Source organism: Psammomys obesus, unplaced genomic scaffold, assembly GCF_907164565.1.
Source record: "Psammomys obesus unplaced genomic scaffold, mPsaObe1.curated_primary_1811, whole genome shotgun sequence".
Taxonomy (NCBI): Eukaryota; Metazoa; Chordata; class Mammalia; order Rodentia; family Muridae; genus Psammomys; species Psammomys obesus.
In genome coordinates this window covers 681,510-698,395 of record NW_026591086.1, presented here as the reverse complement: position 1 = coordinate 698,395, position 16,886 = coordinate 681,510, and the positions used below count along the sequence as shown (strand labels likewise).

The following is a 16,886-nucleotide window of genomic DNA, read 5'->3' as shown; positions in this document are numbered from 1 at the left end:
TGGGATGTCAGTAACAGAGAGGAACAGAGCAATGCAGCTGAACTTTGAGTTACCTTGCCCACATATTTTGTTTGTGTGTGTGTGTGGGGGGGGGGGGGGGGCTGCAAGACCTTGAAGGCTATTTCAAGGAGTTTCTGAAAATGCCCCCAGGGAAATGACAAGAATCCACCAGTGTAATTTGTGACTTTGGCTGAAGCTCAGGGCAGGTCACCCCAGAACTAGGGCCTTCCCTGCCTCAAGCGGTCCTTTGCTGGCATCCTTCAGGGAAAAAGGGGGTGGGGTATCTGGGGATAGATACATCCGCACAAAGCGCGGTTTCCCACCAAAGCCCAGAGAGGCGGAAGAACCGGAGCTCAGCATCTGGCCGATGTTCAAGCGTTCGCCGAGCAGGCTTCAGGCAGCTTTTGGTCATTTTGAGCCCTTTCTGCCTGGAAGTGAATGCAGGGGCCAGCGAAGGTCACCACCTGCGGGCCGGGGGCGGGGCGGGCCACACACGCGGAGGCCGGGGGAGAGCTGGGAGTTAGAAAAATGTGACCCCGCGACCCCAAACGCCGCCAGGCTACCTCGCCTGCGCTCCACCTGCTCCTCGGCGCCCAGCTGCTAGCGGACCATGGCCAGCCCTGCGCCCTTAGTGGCTTCCATCAGCCACCAAATGGTGGCTTTGCAGACACTGCAGCTGCTTCAGCAGGAGTGGGGCTGGGGGGACGGTCCTAGCGCCCCCGGGAGCCCGAGCGGTCCGGACCACGTGCCCATCGCCCCGGCTCGTAACTCAGGCCAGATGAGGACCCGGCGGGGGCTAGGGCGAGGGAGCACGGGAGCGCGAGGCTCCCCCGAGGCAGGGGGACTGAGGGGAGCAGAGGGGGGCGCCGAGCTGCTGCCCTTCCCCCGGGACCGCGGGCCCTGTACCCTGGCGCGGATGGCGATGCGCAGCGCGCTGGCCCGCGTGGTGGACTCGACCTCGGAGCTGGTCAGCGTAGAGCAGACTCTGCTTGGGCCTCTCCAGCATGAGCGGCCCTTCCCCATCCACCTAAAGGTGAGTTTGCCCTGCCTTCCCCTAGGCCTGCAGTGCTTGGATGAAGTGACTGGGACCCCCGGAAGTCCGAGCAGGGTGTGGTCAGTCTGCTGTGTGCAGGGAAGGGGGCAAAAGGAGACACATGTGGGACAGGCAGGTTGAGAACCAACAGCCTGGGGTCTGCCAGACTGTGGAACTAGACCTGAACCAGGACAGGGCACACCCTCCTGTGTGTGTGTGTGTGTGTGTGTGCGCGCGGGGTGGGGGGGGGGGGGGGGGGGGGGGGGGGCGGGGGGGAGGTGGAGTTGGGGGAAGGGCCAGGTGTATATATAGGGGAATGCAGCAGAATAAGGAGGAAGACTTGTAAGACCTACCTGTCACATTTTTCTACCTATGGAGGTCAGCTGCCCTTACCTCTTCCTCCAAGCTTACATTCAATCCTTCAAAGCTTGAAGCACACTTTAAGTCCCTAGCTGCAAATATTATGACAACATCCTCTTTGTTTATTTAAAGTTCCTTCACACTCGTGAATCACGATTATTTTGCATAAATCCAGTTCCCCACAGAGCACAGAGTCAGCCTAAATCCTCATCAAGGGGGCTGAGGGCAGGTGGTTTCAGAAGTTGACAGGCTTGCTAAAAGCATCAGGGACTCCTGCTGAGTCAGCCAGCTCATCTGTGTGTGGCAGAGCTGGGAAGAGACCTGAGCTGAGGTAGGTTGGGGTCTAGTGTTTGGGGGTCCGGTCCTGGCCTTGCCATCAACTAACCTAATTGTGCTGGTTTTATTAACTTGACCCAGCTAGGGTCATCAGAAAAGAGGGAACTTCAGGTGAGTCTGTGGAGGCATTTTCTTGATTATCGGTTGATGGGAGAAGGGAGTGGAGGGAGAACCCATCCTCCACTGGACATCGCCACCCCTGGGCTGCTGGTCCCGGCTTGTGTGGTGAAGCTAGCTGACGAGCCATAGGGAGTAAGCCTTGGTTCCACCATGTCCTCTGCTTTGGTTCCCGCCACAGGTTCCTGCCCTGAGTCCTTCATGAAGGAGTCATGTAAACTGTAAAGGGATAAACCCTTTCCTCCTTAAGGTCCTTTTGGTCATTGTCTTCATCACAGAAACAAAAAGTAAACTAGGACATAGTCTTCAGGGCACTTTTTGAGACCTGCTGGTTCTCAAGTTGTGGACAGGAGCACCATCCCGTCCATCCACTTGGGAGGCTAGAGGAGGTGGGGTGTTGAAGAGAGCTTCATGTATCCCTTAAGTATTGATGCTGTTCCTGTGCCACAAGCCAAAGTTCGGAAAATGTGCCGTATGTTAAGTTGCGTCATGTGTTGTAAAAATTTCAAATCAGTCATCACTAAGCAATGTCCAAGGCAGGTTCTCTCTCTCTCTTCCTATTTCTCAAGAAAAAAGTTTAATTTCTGCCAGTGTCACATAACAGTGGTTGTGATTTAAGACACGAAACAATGTGATTTAATTTCAAGAGCTGTACATATAACTTTAGAAGCATGTTAGAAATACATGTGTGTATTAGTTGCTTTTGGGTCACTATGACTTCGTGATTCAAACCTTAAGCACTGAGGGTGTGCTGGAAGCTGCAAGGAGTTCCATTCAGAAGAAGGGCAAAGGTCATTCCGGACACTCAGGAGTGGGCAGGCGAGAGACCCGAGTGGCATCCTGTAGCCACAGAACATGAGACAGGTCAACCCCAGATGGCTGGGTTTCGGCGTGTGAGTCAGGTCAGCCGTGATATTCTGAGGCTTACCTAAACAAGAGCCGGAATGCCGCCGCCACCAAGATTGTGGAGTTTTGTTCAGTGCCGTGGTCATCCCTCCTTGGTCATCCTTTGGACGCTTCTAGTTGACCTAAGGGCCCAAGTACACTCCACCCCTTGCCAGATGTCCTCATCTGAACCTTACTCCTCTTCTGGGAGAATTGAGGCCAATGGACTGGAGTATCTTCCTTCCCCTCTAAACTACAGTGTGTGTGAGTGCGCGTGTGTTTTCTACTCCTGGATTCTTTCTTGTACCACAGAAGAAAATCCTTCACATGTCCCTAGCTATGCTTTTACTCAGCCTTACTGTATACACTGTGTACTTTTCTGTAATACATTATAATTTAGTTTAATTTATAAATTAAGTAAGAGATTAACTACAATAGCCAAATATAAACCAGAACAGTTAGTAGCAATACACTTCATGTAAACACCCACCTCTCTAAGCTCGTGGCACCGCATTCACCCCTGTGATGACTCTGGACACTGCAATGCCTGGGTGGGGTGAGGTGAATGAATTAGCATTAGGCACCTGCATAAGGGCCTCTCGAACAGAAGCTCTGTCAATATCGTAAGAGCGCTGGCTGAAAATTAGCGAATAGGTTGGAAGAATATCTAACCTCGAACCTGGGCAAGGGGCAAAGGGAATTGCAAGAGTACATCACACTGCTCAAGCTGGACCCAGTTTACAATCTAAACATTGTTTACTTCTGTAGATTTGTGTACAATTCTTTTAGCCTGTAGTTGACAGCAGGTGACTAAAGCCCCCTTTCTGACCTCTGACTATTCAGGGATCTCTTTCCTTTCCTCTTTATCCCCCTTTCTCTCTTATCTAGCGTTAGGGGGTTGAAAGATGAAAAGAAGTGTAGAAGGGTGGAAGAAAAGGAACGAACCCATTAAGTGGTAAAAGTCTGGCTACAGCTTCCCTTAGAAAGCGTTGTTCTTGCTGTTATCAACAAGCTGATAGTTCATAAACCACCACTACCACTACTACTTTTTCAGATCTGTGGATAACTCTGACTTATGAGCTGTTTCCATTTCTAGGGCTGTTGAGAAACATACAGGTAGGACACGCAACTAAGTGGATTTTCAGGAAGTTTCCTCTGCATAGAAGTTTCCACAGCCTGGCTTTATGCCCTGGCTTCATTAGTACTACCGAATGTGTCCTTGTTGAGTGGGTTAGGGACTAACCCATCTGAAGAGAAATGGTGTGAGGTGTGAAGGCAGAGATATCCTCCTATTAGCAGCAATAGGCAATTTTTCTATTACATTTTTCTCTCTATTGTATTTTTCCTTCTAATGAAATAAGCTTACATTTAGTACTCTCTTTGAACATTTAGAAAATTTCCAACCCTTTAAAAGAAAACATGAAGTGAGTTTCTTTGTGGTGGATGAATGAATGATGTTTAACAGTCCCGAGTCTTGTTAAGGTTGGTACAAGTAACTAGCTTAGAAAATATTTATTACAGGAGGAAACAGCCTCAGGCAACTTTGGGGCTTTGATGAAGACTTGAAAGTTAAGACATGATTGGAGTTAATGTGATTCGTCCCAATTATATCACTGGCCAGATCATGTGAGCATTATGAACTAAAGAAACGCCTGTGGTAGACGGGGCTACGGCTGGGCAATCATTCTTTGTATCTTATTCAGGTGGTTGTAATCACATTGTAGACAGGGTGTGTCGGTCAGCTTAGTTGTTGTAACAAAATGTCTTCAACAACAGACATTCATTTTCTTATTCTTCAAAGGCTGGAGTCCAAAATCAAGGCAGTGATGAATTCAGTTTTTGTGAGTGCCTCCTGTCTGGCTCCCAAGGCATCTGTCAGGTTGTCTTGGTGTATCTCACTGGGAGGAGGAAAGGAGGAGAGGAGGGAGAGAGGGAGAGAGAGCGCTTCCAGAGCATCTTCTTAGATGAGAGGACTGGGGATATAGTTCAGGTTGGCAGAATATCTATCTAGAATATATGAGGTTCAATCCTTAGGTCCCTGTAAAACAAAACACATAGTAGTACATTTGAGAGAGGCAGGATGAGTAGAAATTCAAGGTCATCCTTGGCTGCATAGTGAATTTAAGAGTTCATGAGCGTCCCCCACCCACTTATGTGTGCATGCGTTCGGGTGGTTCCTTATTCTTGTGATCTCTTTCCTCCTTAATTACCTTCCCACAGGCCCTGCAAGTAGTCACAGTGGGGGTGGAGCTTCAGCATAGGAAGTTTCAAAGTATTCAGTCTGTCATGCTGGGTGGTCCATGCACCCTACCCTAAAGACCGCCAGATAGGGTTACCCAAAGCACTGAGCATTGGCTTGAACACAGGAAGTCATTTTCAAGCTAATAGTAACAGCAAGCATGTGACGGACATGTGCTCCCAAAGGGAACACAGAAGTGTCCAGGACACCAGAAGGTAACCAATCTGAACTGCAGAAAAGATGACCAAGCCAGTTTTGAAGTGACCCTAAGTTTCGTCAGGCTTCAAGAATTAAAAGCACGTAGTTTCCAAGAGCTACATCTGAAGAAGAGACAAGCGGATGCCAGCTTTCAGACACAGAACTTTCTGCCGTGGCCGACTACACTTGCCTGTGAGCTCATTCATTCCAATAAGCTCATTATGGTAACAATTGCTCTGTCACACTCAATTGCTCTCGCTGAGTGTCTCACGTTCCAGAATGTGACCAGCAACCCACACACTAGTGACCTTGGCCTCACTCCCATACTCATGTTCTTTGCACATAATAAATGTGACTACCAGCTGTTCAAAGAAGACATTACTGCATCCATGGTAATTAGTGAAACCGGCTTCTACAGGTTTGGGAGTAGCGTCTTCAAAAATTCTAGACCTTGGATACTGGAATGATTGTTGTGGGATGTCTGCCAGACAAGACCACGGGTTCAAGCTAAAAGAAAGTCTTTGTTAGCCAGCCAGCAACTACATGGGGCATTTAGGCCCTGAGTGCAGTCCTGAGTCTTTCGTGGGGTTTAAGACCACATCTTGGGTTGATGCATCTCAGTTAGCAAGAACAGTTAGCCAGAAGTGGAACTACAAAAGGCAAGGAGTTGGTACTGTTATACCCAGTTCGCAAGCCCCCAAAAGATCTACAGGAATCGACTCCATTGCAAAACACATGAGGGTCTTTTTATTGTAAATTACAAGCTGCAGCTTGGGCCTATACAGTCCCACCGCCGAAGCGGTGGGAGCTGAGTGCGCCGTCCCCAGGTTAGTTGGTTGATTTATAGATTCTGGTCCCTCCCAGCATACCCAAGGCAGGGGCAATTCCTGCCTGGCAAGCATCTATTGGTCAAGATGCTACATTTTGAATCGATTGGCTATAGGAAGGTTCCCAGACCACTGACCATGACCAGGTGTCCCTCCCTAGGGGGAGGGTCCAGTTTCCTAGCAACCATATCTCTAGTGGGTGGGGAAAGAATGCAGTGAGGTAACTCTCCCCTCAGGGCATTACTAACTTTTTACTGCACCTACTCTAGATCTTAACGACTTTATCCTTTGGTCTCTCAGTACATTTAGGCACTTTCCCAGAATGTGGACTATGGTAGATTAGGTTTTTGTTCCTGTTTTGGCAGGTGTTGCTTCCTACATGGTGGGTTCCAAAACCTGAATGATACTTCCATCACTGCATCAGTCATGTCAAGGTCTGGGGCCCTACAGAGGTCTGGGGTCCTGCTAGAAGCTGGCTTAGTGGTTAAAGGCACTGGCTGTTCTTGCAGAGTGCTGGGTTTGACTTCTTGCACCTACGTCAAGTGGCTCACAACCCTGTAGTTGTGTTCCAGGGGGACTTGACATCCTGTTCCGGCACCAGGTGCATACACGGTACAGACAGGCGTGGTACACACAGGCAGACACTCATATATATAAACTAAAAATCAACAAATATTTGACAATTGTGAGACCAGGTGTGGGCAGATTGCTCACCTTGCAGCATCAGCTCTGCAAGCACTGGTGGCCAAGTTTGATCCACCGGGACCCACATACATTGTCAAGCGTGGTGGTGTGCGTGACTATTCCCAGCCCTGGGGAGGGTCCCAGAGGCTTGTTATCCAGCCGGTCCAGACAAGTTGGTGAGCTGCAGGTTCAGCTGGGGACTCTATCAGGAAAAAAAAAATGTGGAGAGTGGTTGAGTAAGACTGAGTGGAGGACCAGGAGATGAGAAGATAAAGAAGACATCTGGGGTCAGGAGATCTTGCACAAGCAATGTCTTATGCCAACCAGACTTATCAAGAAGCACAGTATCTTATATACTACTCACAGCTTCCCCGAGACCGTAGTCCCAGGCTATTCCTGGCTCTGCCAAGTATGTTCCTGGTTTAGAGAAGGAGATGTGCACCTTCTCCACATATCAGGGCCTCAGGGAAGGCTTTGGGTTGATCTATCTATCAACAAAGGCACCTGGCATTGATCTAGGGCCAGAGTATGCTAGCACGTGCATGCACACGCGTGCGCACGCACACACACCCACACACCCACATACACACACACACATACACACACACAGATGCACACTTGTGTGCAGGCTCACGCACACGTTGTGAACATTACTGCTGAACAAATAAAAATTCCTGGTTGGCAGTAGCCACATCCAAGGGGATGACTTGCTATTTGGGACAAAATTGTGCTTTTGTGGCCCGGTATCTAGTTTATTTATAGTTTTACAATAGTTTATAATGGATATAACATGAAAGTCAAGGCATGAAAGCTTTCTGAAATGAAATTTTGGGGAAAGAGTCTAGAGAGGCTTTAAGACAGCTCTGCTTGGCCCCTGGACAAAGACTTTGTAGGGTCTGATTGCCGTGAGCTCACTTGAGTCTTGTTTCTACTCCTCACAAAAACACTTTTCTCTAGGCTTTCCCACAGAAAATGGTGCCGTACCCAGAGCCAAAGCATGAGGGGTTTCACCATGGCCCACCACAAGTGAAAATGCTTCATTTTCTCTCACCAATGATGGGCTTTATTTATTTTTTTTTTGGTGATTGATACATCTCTGACTCTCCTCTGGGTTTTCCCACTGATACACAGTTACTTATCTATTTGAGAGTGGCCTTGGGCTCAGGGCCTGAGAACTTGTACTTACAAGGCAGATGTTGATGAGCCAGTGAGATTGGGGCAGTTTCCAGATGTCCACAGTCTTCCTCTATGGCAGAAAACACACCATCCTCATTTCACTGATACATGTGCTGTGGAGAATCCCAGTGAGTCTGGGGTCATGCTCATTGTCAGCCCTGCCCTGGGCTGCAGAGGAGGAGCTGGTGGGCTGGCTAGGCAGATGTTTAAAGGCAAGGTGCTCCCCAAGAAACCCAGGAAAGCCTTATTTTTTTCTCTCTGCCTCCGCCTTCATATATATATATCTCCGTTTATATCTCCGTCTCTGAGTCACAGCCTTCTCATCAGTTTTCTTTGTCACCCTCTCTGCCTCCATTCCTGTATTTCCTGCTCTCTGTAGATGACCTTTCGGAAGGGATAGAGGGGAAAACAGGAAGAAAGATGCTGGTGAGACGGTTCAGTCAGGAAAGGCATGGGGGAGATCTGGGCTCAGATCTCCAGAAGCCAAGGAAAAGCCGGGCTGGCAAATTCCTGTAGGCCCAGAGCTTGGCTGAGTAGACAGGTGGTTGCCTGAAGCCTTTAGGCCTGTTGGTCTAGCCAAGCAGAGACTTCCCCTCCCCCAATAAAGGTGAAGAACAATTGAAGGAAGACTCCTGATGTCTCCTTCTAGCCTCCATGTGGGCATGGATGCAGACCCATGTGCATACATACACACTAATAACATACACAGGCGTATGACACCTCCAATACATGCACATACACCATATCCACACACATTTGCACACACACATGAACACGTACCCACGCACGCTTGTAGGTTATTTAAGCATTTAAGAGCCTGTGACACCACACTATATTTCTGGATTCATTACCCATCCGTGCTGCCTTCAGAAGACAAGCTCTGAAGCTGTCTCCTGCTGACGAGATGGCTCCTGTCCTCAAGCCTTCAGTTCTGAAGGGGGTATTTCTTTTCAGTAAGATTCAGGAAAGGGTTTAACTTCCCCCTTTTATGGGTACTGCAGCTACAATGAGCTTGAAGCCATACTTCTTTTAATGTTTCTGAAAATGCTGTTTAAACATTCCAGCAATATGCATATTAATAAACACAATGTATGATGCAAGAGGGTCCCAGGGCAACAGTGTTCTGAAGAGCCCGCCCCCTTCATTCTGAATAAGAGTGGAGAGCTCATCAGGAAGGGAGGATGCCCCTGGGCAGGCCACTGATTAGCAGGACTGGCTTTACACAGTATAGACAGTTCTCTATGCCAGCTATTATTAATTATATTTTACAGATGAGAAAATGGGCCTTCCATAGGAAAAAAAAAAGGATTTTTAAAGGGCAGAACGAGGGTATTGATGGCAATGTGTTGCTCTCAAGATGAGTTCTACCTGCTCAGAGGGAGGCTCATCCTCACACTTATGAAGGCCACGTTGAGTGACATATTCACAGGTGCTTGGAATTGGGATGTTACCATCTTTGGAGAAGGCTACCGTTTTACCTGTTACAGGACAGAGTTCTGCTAGAAATAGGGGAAAAAACCCACCCAGTTGTTTAAAAAAATAGTGTTAGACTGGAGAGATGGCTTAATGGGTAAAAAAAAACCTTTGGCATGCAAGCCTGATGACTTGAGTTTAATCTCCAGAACTCATGATAGAAGGAGAGAATGAACTTCTGAAAGTTGCTCCCCCATCCTCCACGTGTCTTCTGTGGAATGTGCACAGCAGTGTGTTACATGTGAGTAAGCACTCATATGCAGGAGCACACACACATCACACACACACTTACAGTAATGATGAAGTAATGAAACTGTAATCTCCTTCAAGTCATTTCATTGTCAGAGCATATTGGTGTCTCGGGTGTCTCTGTATGAATTGTTGACAGTAACGCTTGGGGCACACAGTAGAAAGGATTCACCCAGCTTTGTAGGGACCCCGGGCCGGGCATTTATTCTAAGCGTGTAAAAGTCTGTTCTTCAAGAGGATTCAGGCTTTGGGATGTCCCCATGGACCTCTGCCATGTCCCATGTGGCTTGAGTCCAGGACATCTGGTTAGGAACAGTGGGAGAATGAAGAAAATTTGTGCATATAGATCGAAGCTGTGACAAGGCAGGGTTCTGACAACGCTGCCTCAGTCTGGAACCTCAGTGTGTTTATTAGGTACAGCACAGGGGGAGGAGTTAGCTAGCCCCATGTCTGTGGGCAAGCACTCTCAGGCTACAAACGTCTGGAGGAGGGACTCACAGTTGACAGGTTTTGCATACCCTGACCAATGATCTATAAATACTTATGTATACAGGCTCCCTAGGAGAGCTTTGCTAGCCATCTTGAGCTCGGCCCTTGTGGGTAATGGCTTTGCCTGTTGTCCCAAGGGCACAAGGTCTTGGGAGTCCTCAAGAGGACATGACAGGACATACCCACGTCAAAATACACACTCATTCAGGGCTTTCTCCTCTCTGTACAGAGCTCTTCAGTTTTCATTGCATGTTTGGGCAGATGATCTTGTGTCCATTCTCCTCGCTGGGTTATCAGCTCCTTAGAGACAGGGAAAGTGTCTCTTTGACCTTAGTGTAGTAAAGTCACACAGCTTGGTGGATATTTTGAATACATTTGCTATTTTATTAGCTGAGTTAAACAGGCCTAGACTGGTATCCTAGCAGATGAGTTAAGACATGGGACGGGGCTCTCAATGCACTTGGAGAGGTCAGTGCTGCCTTCTGTTTGGACCACCGTAGCCATCGATACATTTCCTAGGCAGAGTCTGGAATTACAAAATGCTTTAGAGGCTTCCCAAACTGCCTTCAGTTGATTGACCCTGTAGTTCTAACTCTGGCAAAGTGCTCAAAGCACTGTAGCATTTTTCATCATTTTTTAGAGCATCTGGGACTTCGTATATAGCAGTCACAAGAGAATGTGGTTTGTCATTGAATGGAAGACACGGAGAGTGAGGTCATGGCCAGTCTTTATCATGTGTGTTTCTACTGAAAGCCACAAAGCATTTAATGAGCCTTGACCTCCTATCTTGGGATTCCAGTCTTCCTCTGCAGGAGCAGCACTTGGTTGATTGGAGACAGTGTTTGGTGTATTTAGAGTTGGCATTCAGCCCTTCTAGAAAGGAAGAAAAGAAACCACCTGTTTTATTTCTTTCTCCCCTGGAATAAGAGTCACATGGAAAGCCAATTCCTAATCACTTGTTTTCTTTGACTGTTACTGTATTTTAGAAAGGGCTAAAAGGAAAAATTGCACTAGGATAATAAAATAAAGAAACCTTACAAAGTTCACCAGAAGTCTGCAATTTGTCCAGGCCATCGGGAACCATCTGTAAACTTTCATAAATTTCCCCGAAGATGCCCTATTTGAGTGTTTACCTAAGTAAATGTGAAATCGACCTCAGGTTTCAGGCCCATGGGTTTATTTTCCGAGGCATTTTAATCCTGGTTAGGGATGAACAGGCATGCGTTAGCACAGGTCTCACTGTTCCCTTGGCATGCCTTCTTTGATTCTTCCACTTTGTACTTAGATTGGATTCCTTCTGTAGAGCAAGTGGACAGTTTCCCTTGATGTGGCTTTGGGGAAAACAGTCCGTAGTGACTGTCTCGCTCTAAGCAATATGCTTCCGCAGGACAGGTTGCCCCATCAACTGTGAGAAGATGATCCTAGGAGACTCTGACATCTTCTGAGCAGAGATGAGAAACACATGAAGGCAGGAAAGTAAGAATTCTGGCCAGAGAAGGTTAAGCCAAATTCTGTGTCTGGGCATACTAGCATCCAGGGACAATAGTACATTCTCCTGCCTCAGGTCCAGCCACTCACATTGGCCCGGCTGTGCAGAAATAAATCACCCTTGTTTGATTTTCTAGGAAATGTTGACAAAATAAGCAGAGGCCCACGTCCTTCTCACTCAGGTGACAGCCTTTTCTTTTGGAGGGAAATAGTTTCCTCTTCTGTGCAGAATTAGAAAGAAATCTTGGCCCCTCACTGTCTCAGTGACTTAAAGTCATGGTGGCCAGGAAAACTTATAGAAGAAAGAATTTATTGGGGGCCTACCGTTTCAGAGGCTGAGTCCATGACTATTATGGCAGGAAGCATGGCAGCACGCAGGCAGGGGTGGTGCAGGGGCACTCGCTGAGAGCTTACGTGCTGAGACAACGGTGATGAGACAGAGAGAACAGGAGCTTGTTAGGTCCGGGAATTACTGAAGGAAAACCTCAGACTCAGGTAGAATGCAAAATCACAGAGCATTTATTCTGCAGAAATTCACCGATTGGTAAGGAAGAAAAAGGTCTTCTCAAACGTCCTCCTAAGTTAAGTGTGGGAAACGCTGAAGGAAGACTTCAGATTCAGATAGTACGCAAAAGCGAAGAGCCCTTTATTCGGCAGAAATTTCCAGCATGCAGGGGCCGCTATTCCATAGAACAGTGACTCTGCAGTGAGCACGCAGGCTCAATTGAAAGAGGATTACCCAGTGTGGTTAGGCAATCTTTATGTTGATTGGTTGGTGCTGATCTAGGAAACTCATGATTGGTTCTGCAGCGGGGGGACTTCACGGAGTGTCCAGGAAACAAAGCGTGCCCAGGAACAAAGATTGCCCAGCTAACAAAGAGTGCCCAGGTAACAAAGTATCATTTTGACTAGTTAGACAATGTGTCTCTAACTGACCTTTAATTTGATTGGTCAAGTGCTTGGGGATATTACTAAATTATTGTTTCTGGTTTTCAGAGAGGTCATTGAGTTATTGTATCTGGTTTCCATGGATTGTAGTTTCATGTTTGAGAAAAAAACTCAGACCTGTTCAGTCTGAAGCCAGTTTTGAAGCCTGTTGTGGAGTCAGACTGGCTCATTAAAAATCATTCCTCTCCAGTTAATTCTGCTAACTAGGAACCAAGCACGCAAATATATGAGTCAATAGGGCTGCTCTTATTCAAACCACTTACTCCCAAACCTTCCATTAACTCTTAGTTCTTTCCATTGTTGGGGAGTAGCGGGTAGGGAGTGGGGCTGTCATTTTGTATTTTTTCTTTTTAAAGCTATTGAATTTAATTCTTTGCTTAGAAACTTTTAGTCATTTTTCTCTCAATGTAAGTAGGTATTTAAGTTTGCAGATCTTTCTACTTTCCACAAATTTGATACAATATTTCTGTGTGTTCTGTACAGAATATTTTCGAAGTTCATTTTTTTTTTCATAAGCCTATGAATCATTTAGAAGTGCTTTTTAAAAGTCATGTGTGTTTGGAAAGATAAGCTGCTTCATTGATTCCTCCCTGCTTGCACCGTGATTTTTGTATGACACAGACTTCCTGATCTGCTACGATATCCTCTGTGATGACATGCTGGCACCAGATTCCACAAATATCCCACATGTATTTGAAAACAACGTCTTTCTGATTATTTGCATTGGTTTAAACTAGTCTCCTCCAATCTGTATAGTATAAGCTACATGATTTATTTTGTTCACGATCTATCAGTTTAGACTTTTAAAGTCTTTTGAGACAGGGGTCTCACTGTGTAGCCCAGGCTGGTCATTTCTGGAGACCATGTCCATTTTGCAGTAAATTGTACAGTGGAATCTTGAACATGGTAAATACCGAACTGTAAGAACAGAGGCTATTTATATATTTGTCATAACTCTTTCAGGAACAAGTAACAGAAACTCAGCTTCAGCTGGCTTTAGTAAAAAGGGCTACTCATCAACTCCGGTAGATGAGAAATCCTGGTGTTCCCTGGCGAGGAAAGGTCACTAGAGTCAGCCATTTTTAATCTCTTCCACCTGCCATTTTGTTTTGGAGGCAACCTCATTTGCACTTTCTTGTGCAGGTTACAAAATGTTTCCAAGTAGTATTGGTCAAGGAGCGCTTCTCTCTTCCAGTCCTGTAGCAGTGGTACAAGTGGTATTTGTCAGTCACCTGTCCCTGACCAGTTCATTTGACTGGATGTGGTCATTCTGCCATCTCTGATCAGCTCCCTTGACTGGGTGTGATATCCTCTGATGGACGGGGGTGGGCTGGGGTGGAGGGAGGTGGGGGAGGGTCACACTGCCCTCCTGTGACTAAGGATGAAAAGGGTGGTTCTCTGAATAAAAATTAGGAATTGGACAAGGGAACACAACAAACGCTCACACCATCAGTTTAATCTCCTGCCCGTTTGCCATTCATTTCAGGACAGCGTGGAGTTCAGAAACATCTGCAGTCACTTGGCTCTGCAAATCGAAGGGCAGCAGTTTGACAGAGACCTGAACGCTGCTCACCAGTGTCTGAAGACGATAGTGAAGAAGTTGATCCAGGCGCTTGCTAATCTCCCATCAGATGCCCACGTGGTTGCCTGCGCTTCCTTGAGACAGATCTTGCAGAATCTCCCAGATGTATGAGCATGAGAGACAGCCAGACTACAGCTGGCTCTGCTAAGAGAATAGGATCCTTCACCTTCTCGACAGCCAGCAGCAGCGGGTGTTTATGTTCCCAAAACGACTTGATAGTTCATGGCCGAGTGTGACCGAGAGCACCTGTAGCCTTCAGCACGATAGCATGTGGTGCACATACTTTTTAAAGCTGTAGTGTATGTTTTAAAGTATGGTGACTTATTGCTGACTTTCTGAAATAGATTTCTCTTTGTGGAACTAATTGGGTTTTATATATCTGTGTATACTGATTACCCATCTTAAGCATTGGTTTTGAATGAATGACATTTGAATCTATATTTGTATTATTGTCGGCTAGAAAGCTTAATGGGGTCCTGTATAGCAGAAGGACCATGGCTCTTCATGTAGTTTTGAGTAAGTGGGACATTTAGTAGCTGACACCATCAGTGTGCTGGGACCTTCGTTGTAGGCAATAGCAGTGAGGTGTCAGTCATTGTGAGTTCAACCCTGTCGTTAGTAACTTACCCCTGGGCGGGAAGAGCTGTTTCTAAACCTTGTACTATCGTACAGTGCTGTGCACATTTAAAATGACAGTGAACTCTGGGGTACTGAGCATCTATAATATGTAAATACAAGTACGTGCCATTAAAGTCTCAGTGTGGGACCATCTGGCTGCTCTTACTGTTGCTAAATATTTCTGTTGGAACAGGAAAGTGCTGGGAAAAGAAGGAAGGAGTGAGCACTCCAGGAATTCTGTTTGCACAGTCCAACGTTTGGATCTGGAAAGAGAAGGTGGTTTCATTACTATTTTATGTTTGGTAACAATTATCTATACATGCTTTCTATTATTCAATGATGACTATACCTAGAGCTAATAAAGGCCTCACTGCATCATAGAAGTTTCTTATGGAAACGGCATCAGGTTAGCAGGGGCCAGGGGATGACCGTGTATATGAATAAATGACTTGTTTCTGAAAGAATTAATACCTGGATCTGTGTGTTGGGGTGTATCTGTCTAAAATGAGTGTCAGTAGCGATCAAAGCTTCTTTTATTGAAAATATTTTTTTCAATAAATATATCCCATCATGGTTTCCCCTTTCCTCATTTCCTCCCAGAGAAAGCATAAAACCATAAACCATAATAAATAAGCAAAAGACCAATAAGATAAAAAAAATGCCAAAATAAAACAATATGAGACAAAAAATAATCTCCAGAAATACCAGTGAGTTTGTTTTGTGTGGCTGTCCACTGCTGAGTAGGCGGCCTGCCGTTAAGCGTGGTTTATATCAGTGACACTTCGTTTCAGAAAGCTTGGACCTGTGCAGACCCTGCGCTGCCACAGTCTTTGTGAGCTCCTACGTGCATCGGTCCTGTTGTGTCTGGAAGACCCTATTGCTGTGGGGTCATTGTCATCTATTCCCTCTGGTTCCTACACTTCATCCCCCACTGCACTATTTTCCCAAGCCCTGGGTGGAGGGTTTGATGAAAATATGATGACAGGATGCTCCAAGGCCCCTCACTCTCTGCACATTGTCCTGTTGCATGCCACCATATTTGCTCCCATCTACTATTGGAGGCAGCTTCTCTGATGATGGCTGAGCAAGACATAGATCTATAGGTATATAGGAATGTTGTTAGGAGTCATTTTATTGCTGCATTCTTCCAGTGGAATAGAATTATTTGGTTTTCTCCTGGGCTCCTTGCCTATCTGGGCTCAGGTTCTTGGCTACTCAAGCAGGAACAGGCATGGGTTCCATCCCATGGAGAGGGCCTTAAGTCTGATCAGACAGCGGTGGGTTACTCCCCATCTTCCGTGCCACTGTTGTGCCAGCGCATTAGGCAGATGGGCCACCATTGCATATCACAGGGTTTACTGCTGGGATGGTGTTTGCCTTTCTTCTGTGGTAGTGTACGGAGCACCAACCCACACCAGGAACGCTAGTCAGGAGGAGTGAAGGGTCAAGTAAGACACCAGCTCAACTTCTCCATGTTCAGTGAGATATGTGAGCATTGCCTTCAGCAACAGGGCCTTCCCATCAGTCTGTGAAGAGCAGCCAATAGCCTTGACAATAGCTTGAGTTTCCGTGGAGCCCCTTTGGCTAACAACTCAATTAGATGCAGCCCATTCCTAGCACCTTTCACTTGATGGTCCAACATGTCGAGGTGGGGCTTTTTCTGTCCTGTTATTTAGTGATGCCATTTAGAGTTCTTTCATATATGTATATATTTTAAGAAGCTTTTATTAGAGTAAATTACCATATGGTATCACCTTAAATGGCCCTAAGTGTTACTGTCCCTCCCTGTTTTACCTTTTTTATGTCCTTCTTCCCTCCCTTGTTCTGTTAAATCCTCCCATTCCAGTCTCCTCCATCTCTTTATAACTATATATTCCATTACCCCTTCCTTGGGAAATCTTCCCCTTTCTACTTGTCCCTTAGTAGGTAATTAGCTCCTGAGGTTATGGGGCTTGTAGCATGCCTATTGACGGCTTAAAAGCTAACATCCTCATATAAGAGAATACACACCATATTTTTCTTTTGGGGTCTGGGTTACCTCATTCAGGACTATTATTTTTTTTTCTAGCTCCACTGATATGCCTGCGAATTCCATGATTTGGTTTCTTTTAATACTTGATTAATATTCCACTTCGTAACCATATCACGCTTTCACTGACCATTCATTTGTTGATAGACATCTTG

The 16,886-nt window shown here is 46.3% G+C and overlaps 1 protein-coding gene across 1 annotated transcript; it reads left to right on the top strand.

The window, feature by feature from the left end:
* Window positions 1–392: 392 nt before the first annotated feature.
* On the top strand, window positions 393–15,330 carry Dleu7 (deleted in lymphocytic leukemia 7). The gene is made up of 2 exons (XM_055609808.1): window positions 393–1,033; window positions 13,989–15,330. The coding sequence occupies exons 1-2, from the start codon at window positions 611–613 to the stop codon at window positions 14,193–14,195; spliced, it is 630 nt and encodes a 209-aa protein (XP_055465783.1). The 5' UTR covers window positions 393–610; the 3' UTR covers window positions 14,196–15,330.
* Window positions 15,331–16,886: the final 1,556 nt, after the last annotated feature.

Coding starts and splice junctions, on each gene's coding strand:
- Dleu7 (XM_055609808.1), top strand. CDS start 611: ATGGCCAGCCCTGCGCCCTTAGTGGCTTCCATCAGCCACCAAATGGTG. Junction 1,034..13,988: donor CCTTCCCCATCCACCTAAAG/GTGAGTTTGCCC, acceptor CATTCATTTCAG/GACAGCGTGGAGTTCAGAAA.